This window comes from Ovis canadensis, chromosome 20, assembly GCF_042477335.2.
Source record: "Ovis canadensis isolate MfBH-ARS-UI-01 breed Bighorn chromosome 20, ARS-UI_OviCan_v2, whole genome shotgun sequence".
Taxonomy (NCBI): Eukaryota; Metazoa; Chordata; class Mammalia; order Artiodactyla; family Bovidae; genus Ovis; species Ovis canadensis.
This window is the reverse complement of record NC_091264.1, coordinates 49,457,195-49,472,680: the sequence shown is the minus strand read 5'-3', so window position 1 is coordinate 49,472,680 and position 15,486 is coordinate 49,457,195. Positions and strand designations below refer to the sequence as shown.

General features: G+C 38.8%; 1 protein-coding gene and 1 non-coding gene across 2 annotated transcripts; one reads left to right on the top strand and one right to left on the bottom strand.

Annotated features, from left to right (window-relative positions):
- Positions 1-575: 575 nt before the first annotated feature.
- On the top strand, positions 576-11,895 carry LOC138425182 (placental prolactin-related protein 3-like). Its single transcript, XM_070289408.1, has 5 exons — positions 576-630; positions 7,182-7,363; positions 9,009-9,116; positions 10,865-11,044; positions 11,677-11,895. The coding sequence occupies exons 1-5, from the start codon at positions 576-578 to the stop codon at positions 11,893-11,895; spliced, it is 744 nt and encodes a 247-aa protein (XP_070145509.1).
- Positions 4,890-4,998, bottom strand: LOC138426112 (U6 spliceosomal RNA). Its single transcript, XR_011251536.1, has one exon. It is a non-coding gene; the product is annotated as a U6 spliceosomal RNA (small nuclear RNA).
- Positions 11,896-15,486: the final 3,591 nt, after the last annotated feature.

The following is a 15,486-nucleotide window of genomic DNA, read 5'->3' as shown; positions in this document are numbered from 1 at the left end:
CAAATGCATCAGGATAATAATTAGAATAAATATTAATACCAATCTAGGGACACATACTATTAAAGTTATAGTGAATAGAGAAAGACATAGAATATACTAGGCAAGAAGTCAAAGTATGGGAAGTCAGCAATGGCAGCAAAGTGCAGTGCAGTATTGCCTTGAGAGGAAGGAAGGAGCTCAAAGTTTCTTGAAATTCCAAAAATGAGCCGGATGTGAGGAATTAGCTTAATTTGTAAACCAGAAACTCTACCAGAAGAAATTTAAGTTCATAAAAACATTATGATGCTAAAACCCAAAATTTAGATAGAGAATAGATTAGGGTCTGGTATATAGACATTCAAAATTCTCCATTGATTAGTGCATCAGGCACTCAAGGACCACCCTCACTGAAGTCTTTCTCTATTTCTCAACCTGCAGGTACCAGCATGGAGAAAGAGACAGCTCTACTCCACAGGCAGTGGAACCCTATTATATGTCCTCCTGGTTTTCCTTAAGAAGCAGTCCATGCAGCAGATTTCCTCTATCCCATCCAATCCTGCTGTCTCCCAACGGTCAACAGTCATTCTGCAGTGCCCATGGCTCCAGCTTCCAGCTTCTGTGGACACCAGTGGACTTACAACCCTGTCCGAGGTATGAAAGGCTGCAGCATGGCTTGTCTATGTGGTTCTCCCTCTGTTCAGACTGTGACAGATTAGTTAGTTCACTCCCCAACAGCTTCAAATGCCTCCCCCATCCCAGTGGATGGCCATGGACGTGGGGATCTCTCCCCTGCTCTTCAGCTCCTTCTCCCCAGGTGCAGGCTGGTCCCACTTGCTCTGCTCCTTCTTTTCCCTTCCTCGTTGTCCCTTCTTTCCTTTGTCCTACTGAGTTCCGTATGGACCGGATATTCCTTCTCAGTAGTCAGGAAGTCCTGCCAGTATTCACCTGTTCTGTGGGAACTGCTGCGTCTTTAGACATTCTTGATGCATCAGTGGAGAGAGGTGTACTCCACTTCCACCTGCTCCTCCATCATCTTGTCCACCCCATATGTACATGTATTAAAAACAAGTTTCCCTTTCTCTTAAGTAACACTGTCATCACCATACACGTTTAACTTTTGCTTTTTGAAGAGAACCCAGGTAAGTTCCACTCTCTTCAGTTTAGTCCGTCATTCAGTGGTGTGCGACTCTATGTGACCCCATGGACTCTGGCAACACAGGCTTCCCTGTCCATAAACAACTCCCAGAGCTTGTTCAATGTCATGATTAGATCTCATGATAGATCATGAAGTTCAAACTTAGATCCTCAGACCTTATTAATTTTTTATACAAGAAAATATTTAACCTTTAAAAATCTCTCCCTATTTGTCCTACCCTCCAGTCTTTGGCAATCATTTTTCTACTCTGAGTTCCATCTTTTGTTTTTGAAATTCCTTTTACTTGAGATCCTATGGTATTCGTCTTTCTCTCACTTAGTTCACTTGGCATGGTACCCTCCAGTTCCATCCGTGTTGCCAGAAATGAAAGGATTTCTTTCTTTTTCTAACAGCTAAATAATATTTTCCTGTACATGTCACATCACATTGTTTTAATCCATTCACCTGTTGAAAAATTATTGTTTCTATAATAAGGCTACTGTGAATAATGCTGCAGTGAGCATGGGAATAGGGATATCTCTTTGAGACAATGATTTCATTTCCTTGACTATATATCCAGAAGTGGGATAATGGATCACATAACTGTTCTCTTTTAAATTTCTTGAGGAAACTCCACAGCATGTTTCTGTGGGAGTTGCACCAGCATACCTCCTTTCCAACAGTGCATAAGCACTCCTTTTCTCCACATCCTCAATAACATTTGTCTTTTCTTACATTTTTCAGTACTACCCTTTCCAGCAGGTATGAGGTGATATCTCTTGTGCTTTTGATCTGCATTTTCTTTGATTATTCGTTATGCTGAGCATCTTGTCATATACCTCTTGATCATCTACATGTCTTATTTGTGGGAAAATGTCTGTTCTTTAAAGGTGTAGCATACATTATGTTTACTATATTCCAATATATGAAACTCAGTTGGCGACCTAGATATCAACAATGAACTATCAGAAACTGGAATAAAGAAAACAATCCCATTTACTATTGCATCAAAAAAAGATAAAACGCTTAAAAATAAACCTAAGCAAGGTGTTGAAAAATTTTATACAGACCCTTTAAGACATTGACAAGAGAAATTTAAAAAGAGTTAAAGATATGTAAAGTTAGGTTGTCCATTCAATGTGTTTCCTGAGGTAGGATTTGTATTACTATAAACTTCCCTCTTAGAACTGCTATTGTTGCATCCTCTAGGTTTTAGATCATCATGTTTTCATTGTTCTTTGTTTCTAGGAATGTTTTGATTTCCCTTATTTCTTTAGTAAGCTTTTCATTGTTTAGAAATGTGTTGTTTAGTCACCATGTGTTTGTGTTCATTAAAGTTATTTTTTCCTATTATCGATATCTAGTCTCATAGTGTTGTGGTCAGAGAAAATGCTTGAAATAATTTCAATTTCCTTAAGTTTATTGAGGTTTGATTGTGACTCAAGATGAGGATAATACTCCATGTGCATTTGAGAGAAACTGTATTCTTCTGCATTTGAATGGAATGTTCAGAAGATATCAGTTAGGTCTGTTTGCTCTAATATTTCCTTTTAGGCTTATGTTTCTGTATTAACTTTCTGTTCTGTTGATCTATCCATTGGTATAGGTGCGGTGTTAACATGCCCTACTATTATTGTGTTATGGTCAGTTTCCCCTTTTGTGTCAGTTGGTGTTTACCTTATGTATTGAGGTGCTCTTATGTTGGGTACATAAATAGTTAAAATTGTTATGTCTTTTTCTTGGACTGATCCCTTGATCATTTGGTAGTGTCCTTCTTTATCTCTTATAATAGTTTTGATTTTAAGGTTTATTGTTTCTGATACTAGAATTGCCAATCTTGCTTTCTTTTGATTTCCATTTGCATGGAATATCTTTTTTCCATCCTCTCACTTTCAGTGTGTATGTGTCTCTAGGACTGAACTGGATCTCTTGTAGACAGCATATATATGGGTCTTGTTTTCATATCCATTCAGCCAGTCTATGTGTTTTGGTAAGAATGGCAGAAGATAATAGCAAATAAAGCAACTGATAAAAGATTGCTTTCCAAAATACAAGCAACTCAAACAACTCAGTCATCAAAAGCAAAGGCAAGAACTGCAAAATAAACTAGTGAGACCATATCAAACTCAAAACCTTTCTCATAGTAAAAGAAGCTATCCGTAAAATGAAATGGAAACCTATGGAATGAAAAAGAAAAATTTTGCAAATCACATATTTGGTAAGGGCTTTGTATCCAAGTATATATGAGACCCATGCAACTCAGTAGAAAAAGAAATCAAAACAACCCAAATTATTAAATGAGCAGAGGAAGAGTAAATGATTTGAAAAATCTGAAGAGTAGACTGTAGATGACAGACACTGTAAGGTTTTCCTTCCAGAACAGAAGCCTGTGTCTTCCTGGCATTGCTTTCTTTATCTCCAACACCTGTTTGGTGACTGCAGTTCCCAGTATACATCCTTCACTCAATAGCAATCACCCTACAGTGAGCTATATGTGCTAAGAATACCCTACTAACTACAAAAACTAATAATTACATACTTGATCTTGAAGCATCTAAAATCCAAGGTGATTTCCAGAATTTTCCACTCCATTGTTTTCTACATTCTATTTCAAAATTGAAACACCTACTAAGGAAAAATGAGTAGGGGACCTCAATAATACATGGATATAAAGTCATTTAAAACTGGGAGCATTACTGGATTATAACTTGAGGGAATGTATTATTACTAATACTACTATAATTTTCTTCCCTTTAATTCTTTGCTATACTAGGTTGATATTCATTTAAAATAGTAATAACAACATAGAGGCATATAGTACTCAAGTTACAGTAGATTGAGAAAGACAAAGCTTATGAGGCAGGAAGTGAAATAACAGAAAGTAGCAATGGTATCAAAGCAAAGGGAAGTATTGCCTAGAAAGGAAGCAGATTTCTCTAATTGTTTGGAGACAACACGAACAGGCCAGATGGGAGTCAACACGCTTAAGCTGTATACCAGAAACTGCACCAGAAAGAAAATGAAGTTCATAAAATATGCTGATGCTAAACATCAAAATCCAGACAGTAAGAGAATAGGGTAGGGTTTATGTAGATGCTGAAAACTACTCAGAGAGGTAGGCATGGAAGCAAATACACTAATGAGCATCAGAGAAATCAAAGCACAAAAGTGTCGGAAAATTATAAACAGACTTGGTAGTCTAATCAAAAGAATAAGAGAATCAAATTATAAAACGAAAATATAAAGACTACTGCACATGTTAGAACCAGAGAATGCTCAGCAGAGAAAATTTCAGCCTTAGTGACCAGTGAACAGAAGCCTCCAGCATCAGGAACAAACACTGGGCAGGACTCAAGACTGTGCGCTTCTGGGAACAGCCTCAGTTTCAGTTTGGGCACTATACTACCTAAAGTCGAATGCAGACAAGGATTATAGCTTGCTATGGCACTGAATCACAGACAGTAGTGTTTGTTAGTTTATTTTTCTCATGTTACTATAAATTTGATGAATCACTAACCAATGATAATTTATATCATCAGCTTCCAGTCAGATCCTCTTTAGTCATAAATTGGATATCTGAACCTGTTATATGATTCTCAATAACAGTTTTAATAATTAAATTTATTGATGTTTAATTGAAGGGTAATTGCTTTACAATACTGTACTGCTTTTGGCCACACATCAGCATGTATCAGTCATAGGTATACCTACATACCCTGGATCTTGAATCTCCTTGCCACCTTCCTTTCAGTCTCATCCTTCAAAGTTGTTACCAAAAAATATGGAAGGCTTCACAAATTTGTGTGTCATCCTTGGGCAGGGGCCATGCTAATTTTCTCAGTATTATTCCAACTTTTTAATATATGTGCTACCAAAGCAAACACAGGAATAACATTTTAACAGGAAAAAAAATCATATAGTTAGTCATCTACCAATAAATGATTAATTACATTAGGAATTAGGGTATTCTGCGCTATTTGCTGCCTCTAATAAAATTGAATTGTATAAGGTCCAAAGTTCCAAGAAGAAATTAAGCATATATTTATGCATAACACATGTATACATGCACAGAAATAGATGCACACAAATATGTCCATGTTATACAAGATATTATTCTCCTTGCCTGCCTCAATAAGCTCTTTAGTTGATGAGAGAGATAGTCCCAAATTTCTCAAACTTATATGTCTTCCTTTTAAGAACCACTCCTTTTATTTTCATCACCTAATTTTAAATAACCATTTTATTCTTAGATACTATGCCCCTTTATACTAAGAGCAGAGAAAACCTGAAAGTGAAAGCGAAGTCACTCAGTCGTGTCGGACTCTGCGACCCCTTGCACTGTAGCCAACCAAGCTCCTCTGACCATGGGATTCTCCAGGCAAGAATAACAGAGTGGGATGCCATTTCCTTCTCCAGAGGATCTTCCCAACCCAGGGATCGAACCCATGTTTCCCACATTGGAGGCAGACGCTTTAACCTCTGAGCCACCAGGAAATGCTAATATCTTATCCTTAATTAAACTACCACTATTTGGTGAATTGGAAAAAGAATCATGTTCAGATCTCATTCAGGAGGATAAAATCTCTATTTTATCAGTTCCTTGTTCAAACTCAATTCTTGCTCACTTCAGACTTAAATTCTGCTTATTACAAAGGACAAAAAGGAAAAGTAATATTAAAATCATGCTTGCAAGAGTCTATGATTTTATGGTTCTGTTGGGCAAAGGTAGGGTCAGGAATAATTTCTGAAATATTACAATATATCATGGAAGCATGAAGGTCTAGTTCTACTATTGAAGAGGAGATGTTTGGAGATGGTTCAGAAAATAAGTCCCATGGGTTGTCAGGGTGTACTCCACCAGACAGATAAACTGTGTCCATAAAAAGTCAAAGTCAGGAAAGGGCAGGCCTTGTTCATAGAGCTGATGACGCTGTCTTGGGTGATGACCAGGTAATATTCTTGTGTTACCATTTGGAGATTTATTTGCTGTTTTCTTGAAGAAATAAACGTAACAAGAAGATTAAAGATGCATAAAAGTAGAACTGTCAAGGTGCCTAGAAGAAAGGCTAGCCAGCAGAACCAGGCCCCCACACTGATAATTGTCAAAGACTGTAACAGTGAATGTTTTATAGACAGAGCAGAACAAGTGGATAAAACCAATGTTCTAGGGTCACTTTGTTTTGCAGTCAAAGACAAAATAGTTTTCTCCTAAGCACAATCATCAAGCTCTGGATGTGGTCCTGGTTGCACACATGCAGACTGAGAGCCACAGGCATGTGTGATGTGACATCAGGAAGTGAACAGATGAGTGTATTGGTGCCCAGTCACCTGCATCTGCTAATAATGGGAACTGGGGAAAATTACTTGCTCTCTCCAAGTCATTGCATCTTTATTAACAGAACTTGATGATCATAGTGAAGATTAAGGCTATCTCACAAGGTTCTTGTGAAACACAAATTTTAAGATGTTTTAAAGCTTTAGGGAAAGTATCAAAAACATGCATGGGGTTACTAAGGTGAGTGAGCAGATCCAAGGTACAATAACCTTTTCTCTTAGTATTCTCTTTTGTACTCAATAGTAGTAATCAGTCAGTAATGTGTTTCCTCTTAAGCCAATGTGATGGTAAACCACACAGATCAACTGGGCTTTTCTTGTCATTTCAGTGTCTAAAATGCAAGCATTAGTCAATGTAGAGCGAAAAAAGTACAAACTCCTAGAGGGCCTTGCTGCCAAAGTCTGCAGACTCCAAACATTAAACTGTCTTTAAAAAATGGCCTAAAAATTCTTGCTCAGAATTAAGTTACAAATGTTTGCAGAGCACAGAAATACTTCTGGGAGCAATATAAAATTACAGGGAGTAACATGCTTCTCCAACTAGCTATCTGTGCAAATATCATCATCCTTTTAAACTGACACAGAAAACACTCCTTCTTCCCCAACCCAGCTACTACAGTACCAACTCCTGCTCAGAGCAACAAGGAAGGAGAAGGCTTTCCTCCACGGGACAGATTTGATAACCTCAGGTGACTAGATCATCTCAGAATGGCTCGTGTTTTTAATTAAACAGGGTCCTGCCTGCTGCTGCTGCTGGTCATGTCAAATCTGCTCCTGTGCCACGGCAACTCATACCAGTCTTCCTGTCCTAACGTGACTGACATCCCCCTGGAATCCTTTACAGTACTGGCACTCAATGCCTCCAGGCTGTCCCACAACATCTTTAAGCATTCCAGAATAATGTTCAATGAGTTTGTAAGTACTGCGGTGGTGGTTTAGTTGCTAAGTTGTTTCCGACTCTTGTGACCCCATGGACTATAGCCTGCCAGGCTCACAGATGGAGCCCTTGCATAAGTGACTGGGCTATACTGTCCTTTCAACAAGAAGGCTGCATCAGCCAAACTTCAAATAACACAGTCTCTAGGTCAAAGAAGCCATCAACTCATAAGATGTGGAATACGAAGAATGGATCAGTTTTGCGAAATCTCAAGGATTCCTAAGAAGTGCATTTACTTTTTCAATTTCCTTTCATTCATTTTCTTCAGTAAATTTCCAAAATAAATGATTTTGTATTTGTCAGCCAAGAATGCCATAAAATAATACAATAGACTCAGTGGAATAAACAAAATAAATTTATTTCCTCACAGTTCTGGGGGCTAGAAGTTCCAGATCAGGGTGCCAGCAAGATGAGGTTCTGGTAAGAATTCTTTCCCCCCAGGCTGGATTCTCCATGCATCCTCACACAGGGTGGGGGGTGGGGAAGAGAGATAGAGGAAAAGACACAGAGACACAGAGACACAGAGATAATTCTCTGGTGTTTCGCTTCATGAAGACACTAAATGTATTGCTTCAGTGTTCCACCCTAAGAGCTCATTTAACCTTAATGGGCTTCACTGGTGGCTCAGATGGTAAAGAATCTGCGCGCAATGTGAGAGACCTGGGTTCTATCCATGGGTCTGGAAGATTCCCTGGAGAAGGGAATGGCAAGCCACTCCAGTATTCTTGCCTGAGAAATCCCACAGACAGAGGAGTCTGGTGGGCTAGGGTCCATTTCAAAACACAGTACTTTGGCAGTTAGGGCTCTAATACATGAAGTTGAAGAACACGCATTCAGTCCACAATACTACCTGACATAAAGCACCTTTAGGTGGGACTGGGGAAAAGGAAGCATGTTGATTTTCTGGTCCTTCAGTGTCTCTCTGGGCTTTCTTCTCCAGGCTCAGAGTAAATATCCAATAAATGAGAACTGCTCTGCAGTGAACTTGGTGGATGGAACATGTTAAACAAAGCTGAATCCTGGTGTTTTAAGATTTGCAGAGAATAGCTTTAGAGCTACAATAGGAGGGGAGTTTACAGTTGGAAACAATTATTCTGTTTCTAATGAAAGTATTTGAAAGTTGTATGTTCATTCTTTTAGATCAATCAAGGAGCCCAAAGTAGAGCCAACAGCTAATAAAAAGTGGTGCTGAAGGTTTCTATTAAAGAATACTGGAGTAGGCTGCTCAACCATCTTGCAAGGGATGCTCCTCACCTAGGGATCAAACCTGAGTCTTCTTATATCTCCTGCATTCGCAGGAATGTTTTTTACCACTACTGTCACCTGGGAAGCACCAAGTATTGGTTCAAAAGTACTATATGTGGTTCAAATACTAAAAAGTAAAAACAAAACAAAACAAAAACAGATTAAAAAAAGAGAATAGAAAAGGTTGAACTTAGAAAAGTTAGATGTAAAATCATTTCTATAGAGACAATTTATAGAAAAAGTAGGAAAAGGATGACTTTCAAATTTTGTGATGGCTGCTCGTTAAAATTACACGACTGTCAAACATGTTGATGTTCTGGTAATGGGTTCACCTACTGAATGCCCAACAACCCTAACTAATTGCCTGATCACTTTCAGGATGTAAAATATGCCCAGGGCCAACTGTACTATATCAATGCCACCAACAGCTGCCACAGCAATTCCCTCCACACTCCTGAAGAAAGAGAAAAAGTCCTAGAGGCAAATGTGAGTCTTTCACCTGGGTTTTTCACCGGATCAAATGAGACAGTATGTAGCTTACCAGGCTTCATAATATTAGAGGTTATGGTAACTGTACATGCAGAAAATGGTGGAGGAACCATAAGCAACTGAAGAGAAATTATATTATGCACTTGATGAAGCATGAGTGAAATCAAGGGATGACTAATGATCTGTAGTAGCAACATAAATAACAGATCTATAAATTGTCCATGCAGACAACGTTAGTTCAACCAAAGCATTAGACACAGGATTGCAGCCAATATACTGTATGAAAACAGGAAATGAATGGGAACTTCCATGTGCAAAATATAAGATTGCAAAATTCATGAATATGTAAGAAACACACGCCAGTTTTGAGTACTCCCTGTTACTAGTGACGGCTAAGTGGGAGTCCTATACCGCACCACCCAAGCCACCGAGTCTGCCTTTCAAGGCTCTCCTGATTCTGCTTCTACTTCTCTGACACCTCCTTCATTCATCATTCTCAATGACTCTTCTGTCACCTTTTAATTTATAAGTCTCCTCCACAATGGCCTATAAAACATTGCTTTGCTTCTCATGTCCGCAACAATGGCTCTGTTCTGAGGACAACACAGTTTACATATCAAGCCTCAATCATTTATGGCAACTCCAAATTTTCACCATTATAATCTCTCCTTTCTGATTTCATGCATTATCCTTCCTCCTAACATTATATAATATCTTTTAACATGCATCCCCCATTAAAATACTATCTTCTCTCTCTACAACCTTCTTAATGATCCCAGAATTCTTTTCCTCTGTTAAGCTCATTAGTAATGAGGATGATCAAGTAAAGAAAAAAGGTCAAAGAGGAAGAAGAGGAGGGATTGTTCAATAAGCTTAAATTTAAAGTTTATTGAGAGTTACCATATGGCCATACATTTACTAAGCACTTTATGTGCATTACCAATTTAATCCTATTCCGTTCTCTGTTCTTTACCAGTAAAACAGTTTATGGCTGTAAAGAAATCAAGCATATTAATTAGAGATCTTCAGCCCCTGGGATTTTCAGGCTCAATTCTGCTAGTAGTAGTGAACTGGCCGGGGGGAGGGGCGGGAACACTCCATTGTGAATCCCACTGATGCTGTAACTAACTACAATGCTGTGCCATTTTCTGCCTGGAGACATGTCAACAAAACAGACTGCTCTGATGTCAGCAGGGGGCTGGTGTTGGGATCAACTGTGGAGAGAAAGCCAGTTTAGGGAAATCATGTCTCTTTGCTGTAATATCATAAAACAATTACTGATCAAACATCAATATGAATGACTCACTTGATTCATTAATATGAATGAATCACTGGGTGACAATGATGTGGGCACAGGTGAAATCCCTCTTTCCTGGGTTAGGCACTACAGACACATAATGACTTGCCATAAATACTTAGATTCTCTCACGCAAACATACAAACATAAAAGAACTCTCTGAGTGGTGGTAGAACTTCAGAAGAAAAAAGAAAATTATTCATGTTATAAATTAGAATGCATCAGAAGAATTAGTTCCTAAAATAACCTAGATTTTTAATAATTCAGCAAAGTGTGAACTAATAGCTTACATTTTATAATTTTGAAACTTTTACTATCTTCAAAAATCTCTGCATACACACAGGAATAACCAAATTATTTAGGTCGGCTGCTCTGAGCAAAGATCGCATGTTACTAAAACCCCTGAATTATGATTATTTTAATGAGACTGTGTCTTCTGGTTGCTTAGATTGAAGACCTTAGTAAGTGGATACTCATGTTACTGTACTCCTGGAATAGACCTCTGTATTATCTAGTCACGGACCTGCGGAGTATGAAAGAAGTCTCAGATACTATCGTATCAAGTGCCAGAGAGAGTGTGAAAAATCTACTAGAACTTCAAGCATTCATAGAGAGGCAATTCTGCCAGGTGAGCATCCTGCAGAGGGCTTTCTTGCTTTGCTCATTAATGAAAGAGGTGACCTCTGTAATGTGTAAGGTGTTTGGAATTATCTCATTTTGCAAGAAAAAGATTCATGACTTCTATATGCTAGACTACTACTACATAAAGCAGGAGCCTAGGCATTCATAGTGATAGACTCTACTGTAAAGGAATCAGAACTTCACTGCAAGTTTTGACATGGGCAGCCTTCCCTGCATTGCACACAATTCCACCAAAAGCTTGGCTCTTCCTGAGCACAGTTGGTTGAAATATTTTCAAGAGTAAGAGAGCTAGAGAACAGAATTTCCAAGATCAGCATTTTCTTCAAAGTAACCCAGGACATATGCTATTGAAGTTCCAACTGTCTTCTTTCTCTGTTTTCCTCAAATCAAAGGATGAGAGTGGGAAGGAAGAAAAGAGAAAGTTAAAAGTAACCTTGAGTTATGTTTCTACATTTTAGACTCCTAATAGTTTTTTCATAGGCTGGCTTCAAAATCCACATATAGAGAATTTTATATACATATGTCTTCCCCAAATCTTAATTTGATAATTAGAAGCAAAGAAAAAATAAGCAAATCTTAATAAAATACATAAGAAGTCTTTATCCTTTGGGTATTCAGATTATTGTTCCAGTAAGGCAGAAGATGTTGAAGGCTCACATTTACTGGTATGCACTCCCATCCCTGGAGTCCAGCAATGAAGATGTGCGCCATTCTGCATTTTATAAGCTGTTCAAGTGCCTGTATAGGGATTCACGTAAAGTTGACACATATATGAAGATGCTGGGATGCCGAATCACCAATTCGTGCCAAATCCACATCCATCCCATCCGGCTCTGAGGTGGTCATGATGATGTATCCCATAGCAAGCTTTTTTGAACTTATAGCTTTTTAATGTATGCTCTGTGAAATTGGTCCCCTTTTAAAAAAATAAACACAGACTCTGTATAGATGTCAAAATCTAAGAGGCCAATTTCTTAACATTTCTTATCTTCATTTAATAGAAAATCAAAAGAAAATCCACCCCTACAATTGAGAGAATGAAGCTCTATTACAATTAGTCACAAGTAGCAGAAGCTGGCACTCCACTCCAGTACTCTTGCCTAGAAAATCCCATGGACGGAGGAGCCTGGTAGGCTGTAGTCCACGGGGTCGCTAAGAGTCAGACATGACTGAGTGACTTCCTTTTCACTTTTCACTTTCATGCATTGTAGAAGGAAATGGCAACCCACTCCAGTGTTCTTGCCTGGAGAATCCCAGGGATGGGGGAGCCTGGTGGGCTTCAGTTTATGGGGTCGTACAGAGTCGGACACGACTGAAGTGACTTAGCAGCAGCAGCAGCAGCAGCAGCAGCAGCAGAAGCTGGCATTACAAAGAAGACCATTAAGATATTACTTCATAATCACAGTCAATTATTCTGGTCAAGTTATTAGAATCAAAGAATTAGATAATTGTTCATCGTTCTGGTCATACTACCAAGAGAATTCTCAAGATTCTTTATGAAAGCCAGCCATGAACTCTCAGGCAACTATCACAATGTTACATCAGACAATATAAGTACTTCACACCTTTGTATAAATAGCATGAGGTTTACTGAACTGTCTAAAGATTGTTAGGATGCTGTCTTAGTCCTTCTGGGTTGCAATAACACAGGCTTAAAAACAATGGAAATGGATTTCCACAACATGGTCATGCAGGATCCTTACTGGTCATACACTTCTTACTGTATCCTCACATGGGGGGAGGGCTCGGGAGCTCTGTGTTTCTCTTGTATATAAAAGCATTCATCTTATTGAAGAGGCTTCATCCTTATAACTCCATCACTTCACAAAGGCTCCACCTAGGGTTACCATAACCATGGGAATCAGGATTTCATAATATGAAACTTCTGGGGGACACAAAGTTTGAGACCATAGCAGATACAAAGGTGAACTGGCTCATCCTACTCCAGGGGCTGTCGTCACCCACACTCCACTGCATCCTCATCTCCTGCATCACCTTGCAGCCATTCTATACATTGCATCACTCTGGGTTTCCCAAGTCCAGGTCAGTCAAGTTTCAGCTCCTTCTCATATTCAGCCTATTCAATGTTTCCCTCTCCCCTGCTGAGGCCCAGGGGACCTACCAGGAAGTGCAGATGTGTCCATTCTGCAAGGTTCCTTCTCTCTCCCTCCCTGGATCTTCATTCCTTGGGCCATATTGGAACAGGGCAGATGGTAATGAGATGGGAATAGCTTTCTCTTGGTCCAGATGGACTGATCTGAAATTCCCCCTGACTGACAAGTGTTTCTCTTGAGGGTTATCCTTTTGATTTTCCAGGACATTCACAAGTTGGGGATCCCCAATGTCATAGTTTCCTTTTTAATCAGGGGAAATGTTCTGGAACCCACAGCTCCCCACCTGCAGTAGTCATCAGAGCTTCTCTGTTTCCCTCACTCTGCAAGCATCATCTGGAGAATATTAAGCAGCCTACAGTTAGCTGCCTACTAGCTGACACACAGGAAACCCATGTGTCATAAACACTCTAAACAATTGAATGGCAGAAATTCTAGTGTGCATCTGCCCCCCGCCCAGGGATTTTGGACAATTGTCCAACTGGTCACATAGACACTGAGTAGATCAGAATACTTGATTTAAAAACACATTTATCTGAGATGTGAGATACCATTTTCTCTTCCTTTTAGAGTAACTATCCTTTTCATTAATTATTTGGCCTTACAAACATACCGTAGTAGGTCCCAGAATTATAAAATCCTCCAAATAGACTGAGTCTCTACTGAGACTGGATTAGGGTTGCTCAGCTTGTTCAACAGCCTTCAAACAAACTGGTGTGAGGGCCAATCTCTTGACTGGCTGTCCTAAGAAGTCAGTGATGTTGTTGGGCTGGTTTTGTAGCATCTTTAGGGCTTCAGAAGTAATTCCTAGTAAACAGTAAATGGGAAATCAAAAGGTAGAAGGCAAAGGAGGATGAATATGAGAGAAGGAAGAGAGAGACAGAAGGAGGAAAAGCAGCAAAGAAAAAGTGAGTCAAGAACTCGCAGGAAGGAAATTGCAACTATTTCTAGTGACAGATGTTCACCAGACTTATTGCAGTGATCATTTTTGCAGTATGTATCAAATAATTACATTGTACACCTGAAACCAAAATAACATTATATGTCAATATGATCTATGTATAATGATACCTGAAACTGAAATACAATACTTGTCAATGTGACCTATATATAATGATCATATAATCATTGTGTTATATACATAACACATATGCATACCTTCAGTTTAAGTTCAGTCATCAGGCTCCCCTGTCCTCCACCATCTCCTGGACCTTGCTCAAATTCATGTCCATCAAGTCGGTGATGCCATCCAACCATCTCATCCTCCATCTCCTTCTCCTCCTGCCATCCATCTTTCCCATCATCAGAGTCATTTCCAATGAGTCAGTTTTTTGCATCAGGTGGAAAAATCACTGAAGCTTCAGCTTCAGTACCAGCCCTTTCAATGAATATTCTGGGCTGATTTCCTTTAGTATTGACTGGTTTGATCTCCTTGCAGTCCAGGGGACTCTCAAGAGTCTTCTCCAACAGTGCAGTTCAAAAACATCAATTCCTCTGTGCTCAGTTTCCTTATGGTCTAGCTCTCACATCCATACTGACTGTTGGAAAAACCATAGCTTTGTCTAGATGGAATTTTACTTATATATATATAAACATATATGTACACAGAACTATGTAAGGAAAAGTTTTGAAAAGGAATATAATTCTATTTTGGATGAAGAAAACAAATCAACTTGTATATATTTGTTTGCAAATGTGCATTTTAGCTATCATGTTAGGTCTAAAACTTTATCTTCAAATGTAGGTTATGTTTATGCTGATGAAACAGAAACGTGTCTTAACCTTGTAACATTAACTGCAGAACAGCTTATTTACAACAGCTAATCGAAACCACAAAATTTTGAAACCTATAGGCCTGCCCAATACTCTGCTTTTTGTCATTTAACCAATTGATCATTGACTTAATTCCTCCCTGACTCAGATACTCTTATAGGTGCTTAGTCTACATCAATAAACTAAGCAGGCAGACACTTATTCTCATGGAACTGATATTACAGCCTGGGGAAGACAGATAATCTGCAATAAACATGAATCCAAACTAATTAACCTCCAATTAAAATAAATAAATTTATATTTATGAAAAAGTTTTAGTCTTGCAAGTACATTATATGATATGTTAACAGGTGATCTGTACTATGGGAAAAGAAATAGGAAAGCAGAGGATGGGGTTTCGGGAATGAATGTGAAGAAAGGGACATGATTTAAAGAAAAACAATTTAGACCACACTGAGGGGAGCAAACATGCTCTCTTGCATTCAAGATTCAAGTTTTCCCCTGTCCAATCAAGACTCTTGGTCTTCTACCCAACTTCAAAAAT

Bases quoted from the DNA above. Each gene is read 5' to 3' on its own strand.
- LOC138425182 (XM_070289408.1), top strand. From the start codon at position 576: ATGGCTCCAGCTTCCAGCTTCTGTGGACACCAGTGGACTTACAACCCT. The intron at 7,364-9,008 runs GTAAGTACTGCG...GATCACTTTCAG, and splicing joins GAATAATGTTCAATGAGTTT to GATGTAAAATATGCCCAGGG. The intron at 9,117-10,864 runs GTGAGTCTTTCA...CTGGTTGCTTAG, and splicing joins AAAAAGTCCTAGAGGCAAAT to ATTGAAGACCTTAGTAAGTG.